General features: G+C 39.3%; 2 protein-coding genes across 7 annotated transcripts in view; both read left to right on the top strand.

Moving 5' to 3' along the window:
* The window catches only part of golga3 (golgin A3), a 25,385-nt gene extending 14,145 nt beyond the window's left edge, over window positions 1-11,240 (top strand). For 2 of the 3 annotated variants that reach the window (XM_014018080.1, XM_014018082.1), the window contains exons 7-24: window positions 432-738; window positions 823-1,025; window positions 1,121-1,258; window positions 2,410-2,571; window positions 2,681-3,049; window positions 3,245-3,322; window positions 3,979-4,242; window positions 4,348-4,442; window positions 4,743-4,959; window positions 6,651-6,818; window positions 6,981-7,178; window positions 7,312-7,428; window positions 8,380-8,519; window positions 8,608-8,740; window positions 8,906-9,028; window positions 9,208-9,372; window positions 9,457-9,623; window positions 9,706-11,240. In XM_014018080.1, coding sequence (XP_013873534.1) covers window positions 432-738; window positions 823-1,025; window positions 1,121-1,258; window positions 2,410-2,571; window positions 2,681-3,049; window positions 3,245-3,322; window positions 3,979-4,242; window positions 4,348-4,442; window positions 4,743-4,959; window positions 6,651-6,818; window positions 6,981-7,178; window positions 7,312-7,428; window positions 8,380-8,519; window positions 8,608-8,740; window positions 8,906-9,028; window positions 9,208-9,372; window positions 9,457-9,623; window positions 9,706-9,898 — 3,237 coding nt within the window. In that variant the 3' untranslated portion in view covers window positions 9,899-11,240. The remainder of the gene's footprint in view (window positions 1-431; window positions 739-822; window positions 1,026-1,120; window positions 1,259-2,409; window positions 2,572-2,680; window positions 3,050-3,244; window positions 3,323-3,978; window positions 4,243-4,347; window positions 4,443-4,742; window positions 4,960-6,650; window positions 6,819-6,980; window positions 7,179-7,311; window positions 7,429-8,379; window positions 8,520-8,607; window positions 8,741-8,905; window positions 9,029-9,207; window positions 9,373-9,456; window positions 9,624-9,705) is intronic. The other variant, XM_014018081.1, reaches the window with a different exon arrangement.
* Window positions 11,241-11,523: 283 nt separating this feature from the next.
* Window positions 11,524-18,793, top strand: part of ankle2 (ankyrin repeat and LEM domain containing 2) — a 20,855-nt gene continuing 13,585 nt past the window's right edge. Inside the window, exons 1-4 of one of the 4 annotated variants that reach the window (XM_014018086.1) lie at window positions 11,524-11,542; window positions 13,290-13,787; window positions 15,994-16,188; window positions 16,404-16,591. In XM_014018086.1, coding sequence (XP_013873540.1) covers window positions 13,301-13,787; window positions 15,994-16,188; window positions 16,404-16,591 — 870 coding nt within the window. In that variant the 5' untranslated portion in view covers window positions 11,524-11,542; window positions 13,290-13,300. Of the gene's footprint in view, window positions 11,543-12,210; window positions 12,325-12,434; window positions 12,519-13,289; window positions 13,788-15,993; window positions 16,189-16,403; window positions 16,592-18,793 lie in introns of those variants that run through there. The other 3 variants (XM_014018087.1, XM_014018083.1, XM_014018084.1) reach the window with 3 other exon arrangements.

Raw genomic sequence — 18,793 nt, forward strand, 5'->3', positions numbered from 1 at the left:
TCACCGCACAGGCTCCATAGGAAATGAATGGAGAGCGAGCGACGTCGCCTCCCGTGTGTCGAGCCCTTTAGCTGTTGTAACAATGACATTCCCCTTTGACATCACTTCCTGTTTTTTCACATGCAAATGCCGCAACAACTGTTCATCTCAGTGGCGTGGAATTTGTTTTGCAATATTTTATCAAAGTTGTCTTTCCAAAAATGCATTCATGATTATTACAAAGAAAGGATATCACAGGCACTCTAAACCTATAACATGTTATCAGTCCTAGCAAAAAGACAAACACATTAAACTGAAATAAACTAGTCATACGTGGAGTTGAGTATATGGCTCAGGATTTGCTACCCAACAGGTTCATGCCACCGTTTGCAGCGTTATTACCCTGCACACCTGAGGAAGATGATGCTGTAACCACTCGTCTCTTCCTCTAGGCTCTTAAGGAGAAGACAGAGCTTCAGGCCCAGCTTGCTACAGTGAATGCTCAGCTGCAGGCCAGGAAAGAAGAGGCTCAAGCCAGCCAGGAGAAGCAGAGTGCTCTCACCACGGAGGTCGGCACACTGCGGCAGAACTGCAGCCATCTAGAAAAGGCCATGGTGGAGCTTCAGAGCAGCCTGGAGAGCAAGAATGCCAGTTTGACTTCTCTAAATAACGACTTGAAGGTTTCTGAAGACCAGTACAACAGGTTGATGGTGAAAGTGGAGGAGCTGCAAAACTCTGTAACATCGAGGGACGTTACAGGTGAATAATGGACAGCCTTGGAGTTGTGTGTGGGTAATCTTGACTATATTTACAAATGGTGGATGCTTTGGTTCTTTAATGCAGTTCATGAGTTGCGTCAGCAGATGGGTGGCCTTCAGAGTCAGCTTCAGCAAGTGCAGCTGGAGCGTAGCACCTTACAGAGCCGACTAAAGACCTCTCAGGCTGAGATTGACTCGCTCCAGCAGGTCCGACAGTGGTACCAGCAGCAGCTAGCTCTGGCCCAGGAGGCAAGAGTGCGACTGCAAAGCGAGATGGCTAACATGCAGGTAAACGTTCGCAGACAAGTGCTGGGCACTGAGCAAGCAAACAGTTTGAGGTATCACATGTGGCTTTGCTCACTTTGGCTTTTTTTCTGTCGAAGGCTGGACAGATGAGCCAGATTGGTGTTATGGAGCATCTGAAGCTGGAAAATGTGACTCTGTCTCATCAACTCACTGAGACCCAACATCGCTCCATCAAAGAAAAAGAGCGCATTGCTGTACAGCTGCAGAGCATTGAGGTATATTCTCTCGTTGTTCCTTTGCCATCATTAGGTTTGTGACACTTTATTTTAATATTCCTGGGCTTTTAGTATTGTGAGTTAACAAAAACAAAGGTTTATTAAAGGGATCCCTGATTAGTTGTAACATTAGACTTTATTTGATAAACATATATTTTAACTGTAAAATAAAGACTGTAAAAATACTGTAGGATGTTCAGTTTAGTAAAATTTTCAAAATATATTTTAACACGGACGGAGCCATTTTATTTACACGCAAAGCATTCTGGGTAAATGATGACATGGGTAGGTCATAGGTGCGAGGCTGCTAGCGAGCTATATCCACCCTGAAGGTTAATCTTGGACAATATCTGATGATTGGCTCTTTTAAATGAAACCAGAGAGCGTTGACAGAGAGGAGAAGGTAGAAATGACTCAGCCTGTAACTGAAAACATGGATGGAGGACAACAGAGCTGCTTCATGGAAGAAGAACCTCAGCTTAGCCTGTTAGCTTTAGCTTTAGCACCGACGCTATATTACCTTATATGTATTAGCTCTATGCTAGCGCGACAAACAAACTAAACTGAGGTCCTCCATCCATATTTTCAGTTACAGGCTGAGTCATTTTTGCCTTCCCCTCTCTTTCATGTGGATGGAGGACCTCAGTGAGGAGAATATGTAGCGCTGAGCTAATACATACTGTATATATGGTGATAGCGTCGGGGCTAATGCTAAAGCTAACAGGCTAAGCTGAGATTCTTCCATGAAGCAGCTCTGTTGTCCTCCATCCATATTTTCAGTTACAGGCTGAGTCATTTCTACCTTCTCCTCTCTGTCAACGCTCTCTGGTTTCATTTAAAAGAGTCGATCATCAGATATTGTCCAATATTAACCTTCAGGGTGGATATAGCTCGCTAGCAGCCTCGCACCGATGACCTAGTTGATGTCATCATTTACCCAGAATGCTTTGCATGTAAATAAAATGGCCCCGTCCRTGTAATATTTTTTAAACTTCTAGTTTAAAAATGATAAAAACTAAACAGCCTACAGTATTTATTTTACATTTAAAATATATGTTTATTAAATAAAGTAAGGTTACAACGAATCATGGATCCCTTTAAAATATCTGATTGTGAATTGTACATTAACATCCTGTTACTGTCTGATGTAGGCAGACATGCTGACCCAAGAAGCTGCTTACAAGCAGATTCAGGATGCCAAGAGTATGGTGGAGGAAGATCTGCAGCATAAACTGGAGGAGTTTGAAGACGAGCGAGATCGCTTGGCAAAATTAGCCAACACAGCCAGCACCCTGGAGAGGGAGCTGGAGCAGGTAGGCACACCAAACTGAACAATACCTCCTTTTCTTTCTGGAAGGAGCTGCAAATATGGACCGTACTCTGGAATAAACCGCCTGTCACGCTTTTTTCTTTTTATTAAAGGTGAAGTTGACACTTTCCCAAAAAGACGTACAACTGCAGTCACTTCAAAAAGAACACCTGGAGCTGATGCGCCAGCTGACAGCAACTCAGGAGAGCCTACAGACCAAAGAGCAGTCCATCAACCAGCTGGAGGCCAGGTACCTGGAGCTGGAGGCTCAGCTGGCTGAGCTGCAGGCAGAAACCAGCACTAAGGATGACAACATCCAGTTCCTCCAGAATGAGAAAATAGTCCTGGAGGTTGCACTGCAGGCAGCCCGGGCTGAGAAGAGCCAACTCGATGAGGGTGCTGAGCGACTGGGAGAAGATGTGTTGGTGGCCTCAGACGTGTTGGATCAGCTCAGACAAGAAGTCCAAGTCAAAGCCAGTCAGGTACATAATGACAGAAACACTGTTCTATTCACTCAAACAACAAAAAGACTTGATATTTGTTGTAAAGTATTTGACTTTATAAGTCAAGAAGATGTTTTCTAGGAACCCATCAATCTATAGAAAATACAAGTTCAGATTAAATTAAAATGACATTTTAAAAACAGTTCTCATAGAAACCAGTTTGTTACCTTACAGGTTGAAACTCTACAACAAGAAAACAACACACTGAAGAAACAAGCTCAGAAGTTAAAGGAGCAGTTTCTGCAGCAAAAGGTAAAATGTGTCCCTGTCTTACTGGAGAGTGTATAAACTTGTTTCTCATTAAATAAAACTAGCAGAAGGGAGGAAGAGAACGAGCGTTTGCAGACTGCCTGTACATTGTAGACACACTTGTCATAAATGTTCCAGCTGGCTAATGCTGACGCTGTGGTGGGAGGATGCATTTCAGAGCAGATGGCAGTCAGATTTTCTGAAGAATGCTCAAAGTGCTGGTTAACGGGGCTTGTTGGACTTAACAGTGGTTGCTTTATGGCAGTGACGAGCTGTCAGGAAGAAGGTGGAGTTATTTGACAGAATGACAGAAGTGTTGTCATCTATTGTTTTTCTCTTCAAGACTTGTGCTTTTGCAAAGTCGTTACAAAAATTTGTCTTTGTCCATCAAACTGGTGTGTTCTGGTGAGCACTTTATTTTCACAAGCTCTTTCTATTCATTGTATAAAACAATCTAAAAGAAGAGAACTGCTGTGAATATTTGCAGCTTCTATGAAATTATTAGATTTTAATTTAGAAAAATCTGTGAACGACTGAGTTTGCGATCTCCAATCTGACGTTGCAGGAGGTTCACCGTACTCGTATCTTTTGTTTTTCTAAAAGCAGCATGAGTTCTGTGTGAACCGTTCAGAATTCGAGAAATGTGGCTGACTTCACAGGTGATGGTGGAAGCCTACCGCCGGGATGCCAGCTCCAAAGACCAGCTGATTAATGAGCTGAAGTCCACCAAAAAGCGTCTGTTGGCGGAGGTGAAGGACCTGAAGCAGGAGGTGCTGGGCGCCCAGGACGAGAAACAGAAGGCCGAGCTGGAGCAGGCTCGCTTGCAGAAGGAGGTCGCGAGAGTCCAGGAGCAAATCAGTAACATGGAGGCCCATCTTCAAGCCATTCAGACAGAAAGGGATCAACTAGAAACCCAGATTCAGGTACTGTAATTTATCGGTTTAATACTAAATCCCATTTTCAAAATGAAACTTGTTGAGCAGTGTTGTACGCTGACAGGGAATCTGTGGTTTCTCCTCTTCACCCAGTCTCTGCAGTTCGATCAGAGCCAGCTCGCAGCAGTGACTCAAGAGAACGAGGGCCTGAGGAAACAGGTGGAGCAAATGGAGGGCGAAGCCAAAAAGTGAGTCATGTGATGCGAAGAGGTTTTAAAAGCCTGAAAAATTCCCACAGTGATGACTTGGACGAGGATGCACATTTTTGTTGCCGTCCTATTTATAAATGCAAACGCAGGACAGATTACATAATGTCTGATGTCACAGATATGAGTCCATACACATGATTTAGAAAAGTACAAACATGTAAATCTGCATGCTTAGTGTGGTGTTTGTATCTTTTTTTATATGCTTGTTCTGTACACYGGCATCTTGTACCCATATTTCTTGCTGTCAGACAAGTTCATTTCTTATGTGCATCAAAATAGGGCCATTTCAGAACAGAAGGTCCGCATGAAGAGACTGGGAACAGATCTGACCAGCGCTCAGAAGGAGATGAAAGCCAAACACAAAGCCTACGAGAACGCTGTGGGCATTTTAAGCAGAAGGCTCCAAGAGGCTCTGACTGACAAGGAGACGGCGGAGGCAGAGCTGGTTAAACTCAGGGCCCAGGTTTCAGATGGAGGAAACAGCCAGGTCTTACAGGTAACTCCTGCAAAACCTTCACAGCTCTTTAAAGAATTCATTCAGACGTCTATGATAATGCAAGAACAGTTTGTGGGTGATTATTTTAAAATTATAGTACAGCGTAGTCTTAATTAGTCTTTTTTTCTGTATTTATAAGAAGTGAGTGTCCTGATGCATCTCAGTAATCCAGGTAAAAAATCAAAAAGAAAAAAAAATTGTGTAGGTCCTCTGGACGGGTTCTTTTCTAATGAAACGTTTCATCTCTTCTCCAAGAGACTTCTTCAGTCTGAGAGTTTGAGGCAAAATTCAGGCTTTTAAGCCCAGCCTCCATGTGACTGATACTCACATCACATGGCTGGGTTTGGGGTCTTCATTTTCACTTGAAGGTTGCATGGAATCCTGTCTGTGTTTCCTGTCTGCAGACAGGAATGCAACCTTCAGGTGAAAATGAAGACCCCAAACCCAGACCCAAACCAGTGGTTATTCCGTATGTTGCGGGTGTTTCGGAGAAACTGAGACGTTTATTTTCTAAACATGATGTCCCAGTGGCTTTCAAACCCCAAAACACATTACGGCAAAGGCTGGTTCACCCCAAAGATCCGGTGCCCCGGCACAAACAGAGCAATGTTGTATATGCTGTTAAGTGCCAGGAGGACTGCGACCAGTTATATATCGGGGAAGCAAAGCAACCACTGTTCAAAAGAATGTCCCAACACAGACGAGCTAATTCTAATGGCTAGAACTCTGCAGTTTTCACTCATTTACAGGCCAGCGGTCACTCTTTCAGAGATGAGGATGTTCTCATTCTTGATAGAGAGGARCGTTGGTTTGAGAGAGGAGTAAAAGAAGCCATTTTTGTAAAGAAAGACCGTCCATCATTAAACAGAGGTGGGGGCCTCCGTTTTCAGTTGTCCCCCTCCTACAGTGCTGCTATTGCCAGTATCACTCCACCCCCTGTTAACAATAAATGTTAATTAGGTGTCAACGATAGCCATGTGATGTGAGTATCAGTCACATGGAGGCAGTGCTTAAAAGCCTGAATTTWGCCTGAAACTCTCAGACTGAAGAAGTCTCTTGGARGAGAGACGAAACGTTTCATTAAAGAAGAACCCGTCCAGARGACCTATACAATTTTTTTTCTTTTTATAAGAAGTGAGCATTAATGCCTTTAGATGTTGGCATTGAAAGTTTATTATATGATCTTTATTTAGATTGCTATAGATGTAGTGATGTCCCAATACCAGCATTTGTACATGTATTTGTACTCGTTCAACAAGCCCTTAATAATAACTGGAACTGATACCAGTTCCAGTTATTATTAAGAGAAAACCAGTCTAAATTGTCCCCTCTCATTTTCTAAATAAAACGAGAGCTATTTTTTGTTTGTATGTTTTTTTTTTTGTTCTTTTTAGCATGCATTTGTCATCTATTAACAGCTTGAAGAGTCAACCACTCAATTTAAAAAAAACAACAAAAAACGAAACGAAACCTAGCTTAGTTGATTGTGCTACGGATTACATTTTTACATTTTAAGGAAACGTTTGTCAGTTTTATGTTTAAGAAATGTATACGAGTTGAAAGAAAATATATTTTTTATTTATTTTAAAAATGTTGCAACAGTGTATTTATTTCATAATATATATTTGATCCAGGACACCCCTATTTAAATATGTCATAAATAAAATCCTTCCTGAAACTGCTTGAAATAGATCAGAGCTTTATCTTCAATCCAGGAGAAAATTAAGGCTCTACAAGCTGAGCTGCTGGCAGTGACAAAAAGTAAGATGATGCTCGAAAAGGAGCTGCAGGAAGTGATCACCATCACGTCCACAGAGCTCGAAGAGTATCAGGAGAAGGTTCTGGAGCTTGAGGATGAGGTAAAAGATTAGAATTTTGTGTCTGTTTGATATTTGAGTTTTATTGGGATTTTTTTCTCTGTCAAAGTGCACATAGTCATATTTTCAGATTTACAATACAATACAATATGAGTTGTGTTTACACTTGTGAAAATCACTGGTTCATGATTTGAATTTTTACAGCTTCAAGAGTCACGCTGTTTCAAGAAGAGGATCAGGAAATTAGAAGATGCCAACAAGAAGTTAGCACTTGAGCTGGAACATGAAAAAGGAAAACTGGCAGGATTAAATCAGTCCCACAATGCACTGCGAGAACATACTAACATTTTGGAGTCGGCCTTAGCGAAGAGGGAGGCAGATCTGGTCCAGCTCAACTTGCAGGTGAAATACTGTACCTGCATTTCTTTTGTTGTTGTTGTTGTTGTTGTTGTTGTTGTTGTTGTTGTTGTTGTTGTTGTTGTTGTTGTTGTTGTTGTTGTTGTTGATAAAAATGAAATACAGTGATTTTTTTCAGGTTCAAGCAGTTCTTAAACGGAAAGAGGAGGAAGATCAGCAAATGAAGCAGTTGGTTCAAACTCTACAGCTTGCTTTGGAGAAAGAGAAAACCAAAGTCAACGACCTGAAAGACCAGGTATGAGCTCTGTGMTGTCAGTCACAGCAAAGTGTTTTCTTTAACTCTAAACACCTGAGTTTTGTAAATCTGTTAAAGGCATGGCACACAAATTCAACTTTTTCTGGAGTTTTTTCCTCACATTTCATTCTGACACACTCTACTTGATAATGTGATGTCAACAAGCACACTGTGGCTCTTTCCAGTTCTGCTAACATATGCTAAAATATTTTTCATGGCACCTTAAGAATGTTCTCGACAGTTAAGGGGAAAAAATGACAAGTTTAGTTTAGTCTTGCACAATGAAAATACATCAATTTAAAGAAAAAAAAAAGATAATGACAGTGCAGGGAGAGACAAAAAGCCCTGTATAAAGCCTCCACCAAAAACAAAATACATTGAACCAACAATAAAATCATTAAATCAATTATTTAAATCACTTATTAAATGATCAAAATAAGAATAAGAATAATAAAAATAAAACAAATAATTAAATGTAAAAGTGCAATAAAAATAATAAACATAGTAAATAGAAATACCACCTAAAAATAAGTAAATGAAAATTTAAACGAAATGTGTAACCATAATAAAAGTCACAATCACAACACTTTAAGTACAGTTTTAAAGAACTTTTAAACTGTTTCACAGAAGGTGTGTGTTTTGCTAAATGAGAAAATCCATTCTAAAGTGTTGCTCCCCTGTATCAGATAGAAAACTGACCTCTTCTGGTCTGACATTTAGGAAGATGAAGTGCTGAACTTTGACGGTTAAAGAATGAAATTGCAAATTTAATTTAAAATATTAAATCATTTATTTTAAATTTATAATTAATTTTAAATATTAAACAAGTGACCTGTAATATGCCTCTATGTCAAGTCTGATTACATTTAACTTTTTATTGTTCCATCATTCATATTTGGAGAATTGWACGTCTGGTTCTTTTGGGTTGTAATTATGAGACGTGTCCTTTAGGTGGCAGCAGCTAAGGCTGAGGCAGCTCACAACAGACGGCACTACAGGGCAGCCATGCTGGAGCTGTCAGAGATTAAGAAGGACTTGCAGACCAAAGAAGACCTCATTAAAGCTCTGCGGAGTGAGGCTCAAAAACTTCAGTATGTGTATTTTATCAGACAAAAGATTCATGTTAAATAATAATTTWAAAAAACAGATTTTTAATCATTTTTTTCTCGTTTCCTACAGGGCTCAGGAAGACCAACATGCTCAGGATGTTTCCAGGTTCCAAGAGGAGCTTGCTGAGGCTCACGGTCAGCTCCAGATCCTCCAGAAACAACTCGATGAGGAGCTGGCTAAGCAGCCTCTCACAAACCAAGAGGTACCGACCAGAGTCTTCTTATAAATCCTGCTTAAGGCCGCTCTATACTCCATCTGAACTACAGAAATCGGCTCTCATCATCGCAGTTGTATAAGGAAAATCGTGTCGTTGTTAGATCAAATGTGTCTCTGTGGCTGTTATGTCTACCTCTGACTGCTGACTCAGGTTGAAGACCTGAAGTGGGAGGTGGAGCAGAGGCAGAGGGAGGTTGAAGCTCAGAAGCAGCATCTGGAGATGATGGAACAGTGCCACCACAGGGAGTTGGACAACTTGCAGACAGCTCTGCAGGCAAGTTTTTCTTGTGCTCGAAAGTAGATACAAACCAGGAGTCATAATTTGACATTAAAGAAGAAATTGGCGTTGCATTTGTTRAAGTGAACAGCTTGTTTAAAAAAATAAAAAATAAACTTCCTCATTTCCTGTTGCACAGGGATTGATGATTTGAAAAAAACTTTTTTTTGTCTCAGAACATAAAGGTGGAGCTGGAGACGGTGCAAGAAGAGCTGAGCAGCACCAGAAAGGACAAGTTTATGCTGCAGGCCAAAGTGGGTGAGCTGAGAAACAGCATGAAGACGGTTCTGCTGCAGAACCAGCAGCTCAAACAGGACCTGAAACAGACTCGTCTGAGGAAGGTAAAACACCTTTCGTTGCCTGGTGCTGTCAGATGATTAAAAGGAATTGTCTGATTAAGATTGTGTAATAATTTGTTGGAGCAGCAGCGCATGGAGCTGAAAAGTGAAGGGAACCCATCCAATCCAGTGACACCAGTTAAGATTCCAGACTGCCCAGTGCCCGCCTCACTGCTGGACGAGTTGCTGAAACCTTCAACATCRGTCAACAAGGAACCCCTCAACAACCTGCACAACTGTCTACGGCAACTCAAGTACATCTATTGTCTTATCAGAAGAGCTGACGAATTCTAAGAAGTTGTGAAAATACCAACAATATTATTCTTTGTTTCCCAGGGAGGAGATGGACAGCCTTCARAAGCAGATGGAGGAGCACACAGTAACAGTACATGAATCAATGAACTCATGGACAAACACAGCAGAGGGACTGGCTCAACTCGGGCTTCAAAACGACATCTCCAGTTCACCAGCAGTGGTAAACAACACTGAGGTGGAAAATAACAATGAATCTGAACAGCAGCAATCCTAACTAAAGAACTTAACTCAGGCCATTAGAGGAAAAAGTGGAGTTTTATCCACAACGGCACCTTTAAGCCCCATATTCTTTCTCTTTTCTCTACATTTGCTGCCAACATTTGGCATTTCTCAACTTCGCACAGACGTGCTTTTGCAGAGTAATACTTTATATACCATAGCTTTATTTTGTTTTCTTTGTTGTTTGTATTTATGTTAAGCTCCTGTCACTTTTATTTATTACAGCCTCTCCAAGGGAATCCCTCATATGTAGCTTTGCTATAAAAGTGTAGAAGTTCAGATTAATCTGCCGAGCCAGTTTACCTAATAGATGAGCAGTTTCCTACACTAAACTGTAGTCCTCCTTCTCATACTGATAAAAAGTAGCATAAATGCTACTTAATGATAACCTCCATTATTATGACAAGTGTTTTTGCTGACTGAAACTACAACCCGTTCTTCCATTTAATTGTGCCTGTTTGCTTGTTAATGCCACCCTTCTGTTTTACGTAAACGGGTAGGCATCCGWATGGTTTCTAAACAGTTCGTAAAGAAGTTGTATTACTCCTGTTCATGAATTAAGAAGTAATGCAGTTATGCATACATATTTTGGATTGCCTTTTATTAAAATGCAGTCTTTATKTTAGAACATTACATAATCATATCACCTTGGGTTTTAAACTGTAATCCTGGTTATTTGTCCAGCATGGACTGCAGTAATTTGAATGCAAAAAGCCTTAAGCAATCTTTGATATGCTGTCAATGACTACGTTGGTTTGAATGTTTTTGTTTCTGGTAAGGTTGTGTGCAAGTTGTAATATCTTGTATATTTTGAGGGAAATCCTTACTGAAGAACTGTTTATTGTAAGTAAAACACATGAAATGACATTGCACACTAGATAATCAAAACTGRACTGACAAAGCAAGCTAAAAAAGTTACAATTTCTATTAACAAGAAGTGTATTGTGTGCATTGGTACTGACTATATTTACAAAATAAGACATTGAATTCAAAAATTCATCTGGTGTTGAATTGTTTTTGGGGTTATTGTGTTTTCAGATGTTAATATATTAAATATGTCTCTTTTCTATAATTGTAAATCAGTCATATTTGTTTGATATAGCAAAGGTGGTAAAATAAGAGTTTCCATAACCAGATGTAATAAATCTGCTACAGCTCCAGATAGACCTGAGTGTAAAAATGAACATTACATGATTTGTTTCTGCATGCAACTGTGCTGCAGCCCTTGTATTTCCCAAATATTTTTGTCCCGCTACCACTGTATGCTTGTGACTTTTCCAAGGGACAATAAATGCAAAGAGAACTGTTTGAAAGTAAAATAAAAAAATGAGTTCATATCCTGTTGTATAAAATGCTTCTGGGTTCTGTATGTAAACATGCATCAAGCTGTTTTATTGTTCTTCCTTTTCCAAATTGTAGAGTATTTTAATTTATGATTTAACTTGAAGGTCATTCATAAATATTCGTCGGTTATCTTGTGTGTATTCACTGAACGTACTGTACGTGTCGTTGAGGACTTGATGTTAGTGTATTTTTGTTCAGGCAGTATGCTGGACAAACCGGGTCCTCGCTCAGGATTTTGAAACCGTCGCGGTGAGAACACCGCTAGCATTAGCAGCCGGAGAGAGAGGCGGAGGAGGTAGACGGCAAACATTTTAATCTATACATTTAAAATTTAGTAATCTACACATGTATGTTTATGTGTCCAACACAAGCAAGTAGACGAAATTTTACCGTTTTGACGGCTGTGTAATTACCAAGCAATGAATGGACAAATGGCGAAATAATCTTGAAACACTTGGTTCCCTCACCACTACACGTCAGACAGACGCCAACGTTTGCTTTCTTATTCGATTATATGCTTTGTTTGATGCATGTTAAGTTGGCCTGTGTATATGTTTAATTGCATATTGTTTAATACTGTCATCCCAGTCATCGGTTATTAAAAGTGCATTTTAGGTGATGTCCAGGGGAACAACTGTTCGTAAGTTCACCTGGTTGTCATTTCCCTGGGTTCATCACGTCTTCCGTTTAATTGCATGGTGCTGCGTTCCAGCCCCGTTTACAGTACGTACATTTCACTTCTACCCACCGACATGTCGTGCAAAAAAATAAGTCGCCACGCAGTTTAAATAACTTAGTGTCTCATATTCAAAAAATATTTTAATAGTGTCTTTTTAAGTTAATTTGATGTATTTTTACRATGAGATGTAATAAATTACCTGTTAATTTTTAGTTTTCCACGGTCGTTGAATGCGTCGTACACCCTCCCTTAAAACTGAGCATGCGCATCAGATGTTGTAAACAATGAGACTATTCCAGACCGTCTTCAGCTTTGTGTCTGTTTTAAGTTTATTTGTGCAGAACTAGAGTTCTTTTTTTTTTACCAAGCTGTCGTTATATATAGCGAAATGTTTTTTGGTAAGTATACGAACACAGGTATTGATGCATGTCATCACGTTCACTTGGATCTCTATCAGCATCATGACCACGTATCAGATTTGTTACGGCAGTCCAAAAACACACCTCGAATGACATACTTGGGCGTGACAGCATGCGGATAAAGAACTGATATGATAAAGATGAGTCCAGCTCCTTCAGAATTACTTATCTCAGTAGGTCAGCTTAAATATTTTGGGCCATGAGCAACTAAAACTGTCTGACGGAAGCCGTTTCCCTGTTGTTAGCACAAGAAGTCCCCGGCTTCTCTAGCTAGACTCTGATGCTTAGCAAGCTAGCCGACACAAGCTAATGCAACTTTTGTGTCGTCGGTTATGCTTTCATAAAATTCTGGGTACCAATGTAAGCGCTTTTTTAAAGTCAAAAATTGTTTATTAAAACCCTAAAGAATAATTGAGTTGAGCGAGCTACAACATGTGATTATAGCTTAAAAGAAAATGTGTATTTGTCCGGAACGTCAGTGTCTTTAAGGCTTATTATGGCTGCTAATTAGTATTGAAAGAGACAAGAAATCAATTATGAAACGCCAGCAGCAACTGAAATTTGTTAGTTTTGGTTTTATGAAAGCTTTCAGAAATACAGACCTGTTTTTTTTTTTTTTTTTTTGTTGCTAGAATTTTGTTTGTAGTGACCAAAACGTAGTGTGGATTAATAATGCAAAAAGTGAAATCCTCCTGGTATAGTTCAAAGATCTATCGTTAAATATGTATATATCACAGGTGTTGAAATAATGATTCAAAATTTGGCAAATACAGCACATGACTACCAGTACAAAATTAAATAAAAAAAATATTCATACTGATTCTGATTGTTTAGTTTCAAAAGTGTACAGCACTAAATTGAAGTAATGTTAGTTATTTTTCACATGGTGTTTAATGCATTAAAGACCACTAGTCACATTCACTAAGTGTTGATTGTGTTTACAGGGAGCTGAAGCATGGAGGTGGTACTGATCAGATTGAAGGGACTCAGCGATGCTGAGCTGTGTGAGGAATTTGTTCGAGCGGGCATCAAGTGCGGCCCCATCACATCTACCACCCGAGCCATCTACGAGAGGAAGTTAGCTCGCGTCCTCGCTGAACAAGAGGGTGTTGCAGCCCAAACCGATGGCAACCGTTCATCCCTGGGCCTGGAAACTGCAGGAGACTTCAAACCTGTGTCAGGTGCCACCTCAGAAGATGCCTCTGACATTGTTACTGCAAGCAGCCGGTCCTCTGAGAACAATGGCGAAGAGATGGACTTTGGGTACGGTGTGGGTCTAAACCCACCAGAGGAAGAGGAGATCTCCGTACGGTCGGCTTTTAACAGCCCTGTTGAGTGCAGTAACTCTCAGTCCAAAACAGAAACGCCTTCAAAGCTAGCACAAGTGTCTCCAACTTTTTATGGAGTGTGTCCACCGTGGGAGGACGTCTTGGCCAGAAATGGTAAGAGACACTCGTGAGACTACTTTTAATTGACTCGCTGAGCCAGATAAATTGTTTTCTTTTGCTATAAATTTATATATACTCTTCATTTTAAAAACATTATAAAATCACAACAGTGAGAGGGTGTGCAACATTTCTTCAGCCTTAAATAAATGTGACATATCTGTTGTTTTGCTTGATATGTTTACCTAACTTAACTTTTATCTTGCAACAGTTTAAAGTCCTCCCAAACATTATCTTGTTTGTTTACTTGTGAGATCAGCTRTTGTTTAGTTTTTTTATATTAGGTCATGTTTTAATCTCAGTTGTCCAGTTTGTCTAAAATACACGTCAGATAAATGTTTTTTCACCAACACTTGCAGTAAAAATCAATTCTGTAAATGTTTATGCTCAATACAGACTTTTATTATGTTTACTAAATCAGAAGCACTTTATAGACTTTTTCTGTCTACTTAATGCTGACTTGGCAGACTGACCAGAAAACATTGTTTTCTGGCATTTATGGTTTAAAAAAAGATGGGTTACAGAACCTTTTTTCTCTGGAAATCTAAACATAGAATGCTTCAAATTATTGAAGTTATTTGTGCAAAAGAAAAGTGACTTGAGGAATTTCATTACATTTCTTTTTACAAACTAAAATGTAGATTCTTAACCTCATTTTTTTATGTATATCTTAAAATATAAAGTGGTCCAGATGATAAAATAAACATATCTTTACATAGTTTTCAACCTTGCCTAACACAACATAAAAAATCTCAGTTCAAATTAAACCTTTCATCTATCAATAGAAAAAGTAAAATTGTTAAAATATTAATTTTATTTATTGAAGTAGCAACCAATAATATAATATTGCCACTAACTGAAGATTTGTTTTTAAAAAATATAAACCTAATATTTTAGATAACTTTTATAAAACCCAGTGTTTCTGACATCAGTTTGTATCACTGATTATAAAGTCTGCATGAGCTAGGGCTGCACGATATCAGGAAAACCTGTGATAACAGTTCTTGGTGATATGACTTGCAATAAATGGACAAATACTTAAATATGCAGTGTTGAGTTCAGAGCAAAAAAAAATCAACTAATACACCATTTCCATTCCAACATGAAAGTTTTATTTTAATGTTCAACTAGACACACTCTGCTGTATTAGCAGTGAAACAACAAACTGCATGCAATAGTGTCCCCATAAAACATTTTCTGATGCCCTAAATACTGAAAAGCACCATATTATTATCGTCTTTTTAAATAAAATAAAAAAAAGACTAAAAAAGTGAGTTTTTAAATAAAAGCAAACTAAACTAAATGTCTCATTGCATCAAATGGTTATGATTTGATGTGGGATCTTGGGTCCATTTTGTTTACCAGACTGATGCTGACAAAAAATGCATAAATGCAAACATTTGAGCTAACCATTTATTGTAGTTTCCACAGTTTTTTTGCAAGATGCCTGTGCAATAGGCATATCGCAAAAAAAACCTGTTTTTGTGAGACAATAAATTTAAAATATAGTGTTCAGTTCTAGGCTGAGCATGATATTTGTACTGAATTTACTGTCTGGAAAATGTTGCTTTCAGAAGGACTTTTTTTTTAATTGCAGCTTTCACGTTATTGCTAACTGTGTTTTTTGACATATTTCCTCCCTAGTGTGCAGTATTTACATTTCCTTGTGTGTTTTTGGCATTACTTTTGACTAATGCTTTTCATGTGCTGTACTTCGTCAAACATTACAAAAAATACTGGTTTCCAAAAACCTCCACTGTGAAAACCTGGATTCAAAAAACTTTGCTGTCAGAGAAAGCAGTTGCTGTTGTCRTGCACATGAATGGTTAAAATACAGCAGCAATGCTATGGTTTATGGTGTCATGTAAACAGGGATTTAGCTGAAGGAAAAACACGCACAGACTTAGGAAGGTGTGACTGACAGTCCTCATAATGAAACAGAAGCAAGTTTTTGTAATAATTTTCATGAAAAAATACATCTTAATACTTCTGATAAATCATTTATATTTTTACCATACTTGAAAATTATATAATCCACATCAAAGATCTCCTGACTGGATGAAAAGAATATTATTTTGTCCCTGGTTAAAATGATCAAGCTGATATCATTTTAGCCAAACCAGCTACTATTATTGGAGTCCTTCATTAACTTGGCATGACCAGGGCCAGGCAGAGGCTTAACTTTTTTTATTCCGTGCTTCAGACGGAACACACGTATACATGGACAAGAAAGACGCACTTCAAGCTGTGAAGGCCATGAAGGGAGCTCGCTTCAAAGCCTTCAGTAACCGTGAAGATGCAGAGAAGTTTGCAAAGGGACTCTGTGATTATTTCCCCTCTCCCAGCAAGTCCACCCCCTGTGCATCTCCTGTCAAACCTGGTCTGCTCCCTGGTAAAGGTAAAAGTTCATGTTCACTATTCAGTTGTCTTTATTGGTGTTCATAGCCTTTTTTTTCCCCTTTGCATTGAGTTTAATATAATCATTTTGAAAATGTTTTATGAATGGACTTTTATAAAAAAAAAAGTACAAATCAGGTCAAAACTGTTGGCTTTAGTAAAAAAGCATCTGACAGTACAACACAGTGACCTACATTCTCTTATTGTTTGTTACAGCTGAAAACATGGAAGTTGACACCATTAATCGGGAGCGGGCCAACAGTTTTAAGAGCCCCCGCAGTCAGGACTTAACAGCAAAACTAAGGAAAGCTGTGGAGAAAGGTGATGAGCTGGCCTTCAGCGAGCTCGTCTGGAGCAACCCACGGTATCTTATCGGCTCAGGGGATAATCCCACTGTTGTTCAGGTAGGAACTTTTAATATTTTGCTCTTGCTTAGCCTCAGTCTGTGTATTAAAGTTTTCTGAGCTACTGTACCTGTAGTTTGGTAAAGTTTTCTGAGCTACTCTACCAAACTACAGGTACAGACAAAATGTAGAGTGAAAATAAGCAGTGTTTTCAACCATTTGTATAGGTATTCTTTTTTTATCTACGAGATTGACTCATTTTTATTTTGAGACATTTCGACATTTTAAAACATTTCTACAAATATTTTCTTATTGGTTCAGACTCTGGCTAAATTTGACAGGAGTYTTCTGTATACCTGAGCTTCCCTGCCTGAAGCCCTCCACTTGTCTTTGTTGARATATGAATCCTGACCCCAGTTGTTCATCCTGAGCTCTCCAGAAAATGTTTTTCATTTCCTACTGAAAGATGTTTGCATCACCATGTTCACTTTAACTTCTTAAGCCCCAAGCGGTTTCCATGTGGTTTGTGCTCGAAATAGCATGCCAAATTGTAATTAATTGTCTTACACAGCATATAAACCTTTTAAAAATAATATAAATAAGGCTAAAAACTCTTGGGAACTATAAAAACAGCTGTGAAAAAGTAGAAGTTAACTTCTGCCTCTTGTATTGGGGTTTTGGGGCTTAAAGGGTGGTATTTGTTGGGAATTCAGAGCAGATAGTTCTCACTTGAACATTTTTAAAGTGTGATTTTGCCCATTCTTAATGGGCTGTGTTGGTCTCTGGTCGACGCTGAGCACATAATCATGAAGGTCTGATTGGTAAGAGTACCTCCTTATCTACACAGGAACCCTGGATCTCACTGGAGAGTACCATAGACTTAGTAGCTGCCTGCCTGACCAGGCTGCTTTGCTGCCAGTCACTTAGTTGAATAGTTATGAATATAGATGGAGAAGATGATTTTGGTTTCTTTGCCTTAAAACAAAGCAGTTCTGTAAAGTTCACTGCCAATAATTTCTATCTACTAGATTAATATGTTGAAAAAGATCTTTTGTGAATGCTTACAAACGATGAGATCAGTTCAGTTTCAAATGGTCTGTGGTGTAAAAGTATTATTCTGCTGACTGGTGAGAACTAACAGAAGAGGAAGCTTTGTATCATCCAGTACTGCTGGTAAACGTTACACTTGCACACACTGTGAGCTGCCAGCCTCCTAAAACAGGACAAAAACTCCTAAGGTGATCAAGAGTCGGGCTGAATTTCTATGGCCCTGCAGGTTACGTGTGGAGGCAGAGACATGGGTTTATAATGCTGGAAAGTACTGCGAGCCTCATCTTCAGGTTAGTAGTAAAACAATGTATTTGTGAGCCGTACCTTCTGCACTTCTCAACACATGCCTGCATAAGCAAACTGCAGCAACACTATCAGGTCTCATCCTGTGCAGAGTGTGCAGTTAGTCAAGAATAGAGGAGTTGAATTTTGCCAAGAAAGCAAACCTTTTTCATAAAAAAAAGGCTGAAAGTGGAGTTCTTGAACATCTGGAGCAGCATGAATGTTACTGTTCCTCCTGAAAGAGGAGTTTGGTGTTATTCTATAATTCTGAAGTCAATTTAGTCGTTCATTGAATTTGTTAAAAGTTACTTACTGAACACGTAAGTGTAACGTATAGATCTAAGTTAAAATCTAAGTTTTTTTATGCCAATTCCCCAACCCTTCCAACATTTTAACATCTTGCACATGTCCATCTTGTTTGTTGATGTCCACGGCGCAGTCCTTGCGGAGTTTGAAAATACGGAGTTGCACGACCTCGCGACAGGACACCGCAAAGGGCCATCGCGCAGGGACGGGGACGGCCATGAGCATCATATATTGCATCACCTATAGCGCGCGCACCCTCTCGCCCACCTCGACGCGTCGAGCATAAACCTAGCTTGACGGAGCTGTCAGGAAAGGTGTGAGGCGGCGGAGTATGTTTCTATATAAACGAAGGTTGGTGCACAGATACAGCGGGTAAAATAAGTATTGAACGCGTCAACATTTTTCTCAGTAAATATATTACTAGAGGTGCTAATGACGTGAAATTTTCACCAGATGTCGGTAACAACCCAAGTGATCCATACATACAAAAAAATCAAACCATAAATGTCCAGAAATTAAGTTATTTGTAATAATGTGGAATGGCACAGGGAAAAAAAGTATGTGTTCAATGCAATGCATGCCACTAGTTTCTCCATACAGGAGAAACTAGTGGCATGCATTGCA

The sequence above is a fragment of the Austrofundulus limnaeus genome, unplaced genomic scaffold, assembly GCF_001266775.1.
Source record: "Austrofundulus limnaeus strain Quisiro unplaced genomic scaffold, Austrofundulus_limnaeus-1.0 Scaffold183, whole genome shotgun sequence".
In the NCBI taxonomy this organism is placed as follows: domain Eukaryota; kingdom Metazoa; phylum Chordata; class Actinopteri; order Cyprinodontiformes; family Rivulidae; genus Austrofundulus; species Austrofundulus limnaeus.